Source organism: Nothoprocta perdicaria, unplaced genomic scaffold (assembly GCF_003342845.1).
Source record: "Nothoprocta perdicaria isolate Ctin4 unplaced genomic scaffold, notPer1 scaffold_398, whole genome shotgun sequence".
In the NCBI taxonomy this organism is placed as follows: Eukaryota; Metazoa; Chordata; class Aves; order Tinamiformes; family Tinamidae; genus Nothoprocta; species Nothoprocta perdicaria.
Window position 1 is genome coordinate 28,543 of NW_020455641.1, and position 3,592 is coordinate 32,134.

Consider the following 3,592-nt stretch of genomic DNA (forward strand, 5'->3'; position numbering starts at 1 on the left):
GGGGTCCAGAGTCCCCGTCGGTGACGTCGGCACCGCGACCCCCCACCGAGGCGGGGGGAGGGGGAGCCCCGGCCACCCCCCGCAACAGCCACATTCCCAGCTCCATCCAAACTTCTTTATTATTTATTACGTTTTATTTATTATAAATAAACATTTAACCCCCCCCCCTCAGGCGCGGGTTCCCGTGGCATCGGGAAGGCGGCCGCTCCATCCAGGCGGGCACCACTGTGGGGTGGGGGTGTCCCCATGCAAGCAATAAATAGGGTCTGGGGGGAGCGCAGGGTCGGGGGGGCCGCTCAGCGGCTCAGGAAGCGCAGGTTGATGTCGGCCGCCGGCACCAGCAGCGTCCGCGTCATGGGCTGCACCGGGCGCCCGCCGGGCTCGGGCTGCACCTCGAAGCACCGCAGGATCTGCAAGGGCCGGGGGGGCAGATGAGACACTGCAAGGGGACACAGGGGACATTGGGGGGGGTCCGCGCTCACCTGCGCCAGCGCCAGGTGGATCTCGAGCTCGGCGAGGCGGCGGCCCACGCAGCTGCGCTTGCCCACGCCGAAGGGCAGCGAGGCGAAGGGGTGGCGGGCGGGCGCACGGCGCAGCCAGCGCTCCGGCCGGAACGCCTCCGGCGCCGGGAAGAGGCGCCCGTCGCGGGACGTCGCGTAGTGACACAGCGTGATGAGGGTCTGCGCGGGGGGCACGCGCGGGGCTGAGCCGCCGTGCGCAGGGGCGTCCCCTCCCCGCGTGTCCTGCAGCCCCCAGCCCACCCACCTTGAGAGGGAGCCCAGTGTCCCCCCTGCATGCACCCTGCAGCCCCCAACCCACACACCTTGCAGGGGATCCCGGTGTCCCCTCCACCCGTGTCCTGCAGCCCCCCAGCCCACCCACCTTGAGGGGGAGCCCAGTGTCCCCCCTGCATGCGCCCTGCAGCCCCCAACCCGCACACCTTGCGGGGGATCCCGGTGTCCCCTCCACCCGTGTCCTGCAGCCCCCAACCCGCACACCTTGAGGGGGAGCCCAGTGTCCCCCCCATACCTTGCGGGGGGTCCCAGTGTCCCCTCCCACCTGCATCCTGCAGCCCTCAACCTGTGCACCTTGCGGGGTATCCCTGTGTCCCCCCCATACCTTGCCGGGGAATCCAAGTGTGTCCCCCCCACCCACACCCTGCAGCCCCCAGCCCGTGCACCTCGTGGGGGATCCCGGTGTCCCCCCACCCACACCCTGCAGCCCCCAGACCTTGCGGGGGATCACGTAGTCTCCCACGCGGATGTCGCGGTCCGCGATGACGCGGCCGTTGCCAGGGATGACGGGGTACAGCCTGTGCGGGGGCGGCACCGGAGCCCGTGAGGCTGGGGGGGCACCAGGATGGACGGGGGGGGTGTCCAGCCCCACCAGGACTGGAGTTCGAGAGTCCCAAGGATGTGAATTTGAGTCCCCCAGGATGCAGGTTTGGAGTCCAACCAGGACAGGAACTTGTGTSAAACGGGGACACGAGCTGGAGCTCCACCAGGACACGAGAGCCCCAGACACAGCCTGAGCCCCCCAGGGCCACGAGTCTGAGCCCCTCCAGGATCTAAGCTTGAGCCCTATGGGGAGAGGAGCCGGAGACCCCCAGGGCACAGGCTGGAGCCCCAGGCCCGGCGCCGGCGCTCACCTGAGCGTCTCCTTCACCACGGCCTTGAGCAGGGGCATGCGGGCGAGCTGGGCGGGCGAGGGGGCCGCGGCGCCGTCGCCCGCCGCCGCCGCGATCTCACGGTGCAGCGCGGCCTGCACCCCGGGGTGCCGCGCCAGCTCGTACAGGCTCCAGGACAGGGTGCTGGAGATCTGCGGGCGGCCGAGCGGGCGCTGAGCCGGGGCGGCGCGCGCGGTGCCACCGCSGCGGAGGGCACGGGGGACGCGGGGCTCCTCACCGTGTCCACGCCGGCCAGCAGCAGCTCGGTGACGTTGCCGTAGATGACCTTCATGGGCACCTTCTCCCGCGCCAGCTGGTCCGTGAGGAAGGGAGCCGGGGCCGCGTCGCCCCGCGAGAGCCGCTCGGCCGCCTCGGCCACGCGCCGGTCCACGTGGCCCTTGGCTGGGGGACACCCAAACCACCATGAGCATCGCCCGTGTGCCCCCCTGCCCCTTCCCCGGTGTCCCCGGGGCCCCACCGAAGGCGAACATGTAGTCCCAGGCCTCGCAGAAGGTCCTCCAGGGCTTGGGGAAGAGGCGGTGCAGCGCGCGGGGCATGGCCATGGTGAGCAGCGTCATCACGAACATGGTGTTGATGGAGCGGATGAAGGTCTCCGTGTCCCGCGGCACCTCCGGCTCCAGGCAGCCCAGGCGCGAGCCGAAGAGCACCGAGGAGATGCCTGTGGGCGGAGGGGATGGTTGGACACAGGACGTCAGCACATGGGATCTTGGGGACACGGGAGAAGTTGGGGGGGGGCACAGGAGAATCCAGGGAGAACACAAGTCTCCAGGACATGGGAGTCCCTGCAGGGATACGGGTGGACACAGGTGGCCCTCGGGGACATTGGGAACACCGAGACATGGGACCATCCGAGAGCAAAGGAACCCTTGGAGGGACACAGGAGCCTCTGAAGGGACACGGGAGCCTTGGGGGGACACAGGAGGGACATGGGAGAACCTGAGGATGGGGAATCCTTAGGGAAGATGGGGGACGCCTTGGGAACACGGTAGCCCCCAGGGTGCCTCGGTTTGGTGCAGAGCTGGCACGGGGGCAGTGGTGACGTCCCCAACGCACCTTCCAGACCAAACTTGTAGAACTCGGTGGCCACGTCGGGGACGAGGTGCTGGGGGTGGCGGTCGCGCTGGCGCTGCAGGCGCCGCAGCAGGTCGGTCACCACRGCGTCCAGGGCGCCCGCGTAGGCCTGGGCCGCGCGGGGCCGCAGCAGGTGCCGGCCCAGGAGGCTGCGCAGCCGCTGCCACTCCTCGCCCTCGCTGCGGGCACACGGACGGTGACACGGCGCCCGTGCGCGTGCAAAAGCCGCGTGCAAAGCTGTGCGTGCAAGGTCGTGCGTGCAAAAGCCGCGTGCGCAAAGCCGTGCGTGCGCAAAGCCATGCGTGCAAAAGCCGTGTGTGCAAAGGAGCCCTTGCATGTGCAGGGCGCGTGGCGGGGCGCCCGCGCGCAGGGACACGCGGGGACACGCAGGGACGCGCAGGGAGGCGCCGCGGGGGCGCGAGGGCGCAGCCGCCCGGGGCCGGCCCGTGCACGGGCACGTGCGGGGTCGGCGCCGCCGGTTACTCACGCGGCGCGGCCGGGGGGGCTGATTCACGCCTGAGTCACTCCAGATCCCGCCGACCCTCCCGGTGGGGACGCCCTTCCCGGAACGGTGCCCGGTGGGGGACAGGGGCCCCCCGGTTCTGTCTTCAGCGCCCCCTCCCCCCGGTRCGACCACCCCCACCTTGGGCAGGGGTCGGGGGTCCCTGGACAGAGCCCAGCCACCAACTCTGGGTGCTGCTCCCCCCTGCCCCGTGCAGTGACCCCCACCCCATGCAGGGACCCCCCCACACCCCACTGTGTATGAACCCATATCCACATGCTCAGACCCCTAAGTCCATGCTCGGCCCCATACCCCTGTGCGCAGACCCCCCA

General features: G+C 70.5%; 1 protein-coding gene across 1 annotated transcript; it reads right to left on the reverse strand.

Moving 5' to 3' along the window:
* Positions 1–236: 236 nt before the first annotated feature.
* On the reverse strand, positions 237–3,530 carry LOC112952263 (25-hydroxyvitamin D-1 alpha hydroxylase, mitochondrial). The gene is made up of 8 exons (XM_026045083.1): positions 3,511–3,530; positions 2,741–2,937; positions 2,145–2,345; positions 1,905–2,068; positions 1,649–1,818; positions 1,231–1,312; positions 483–680; positions 237–410 (listed from the first exon to the last, which is right to left on the reverse strand). Exons 1-8 carry the CDS (start codon positions 3,528–3,530, stop codon positions 297–299), a joined length of 1,146 nt encoding a protein of 381 aa, XP_025900868.1. The 3' UTR covers positions 237–296.
* Positions 3,531–3,592: the final 62 nt, after the last annotated feature.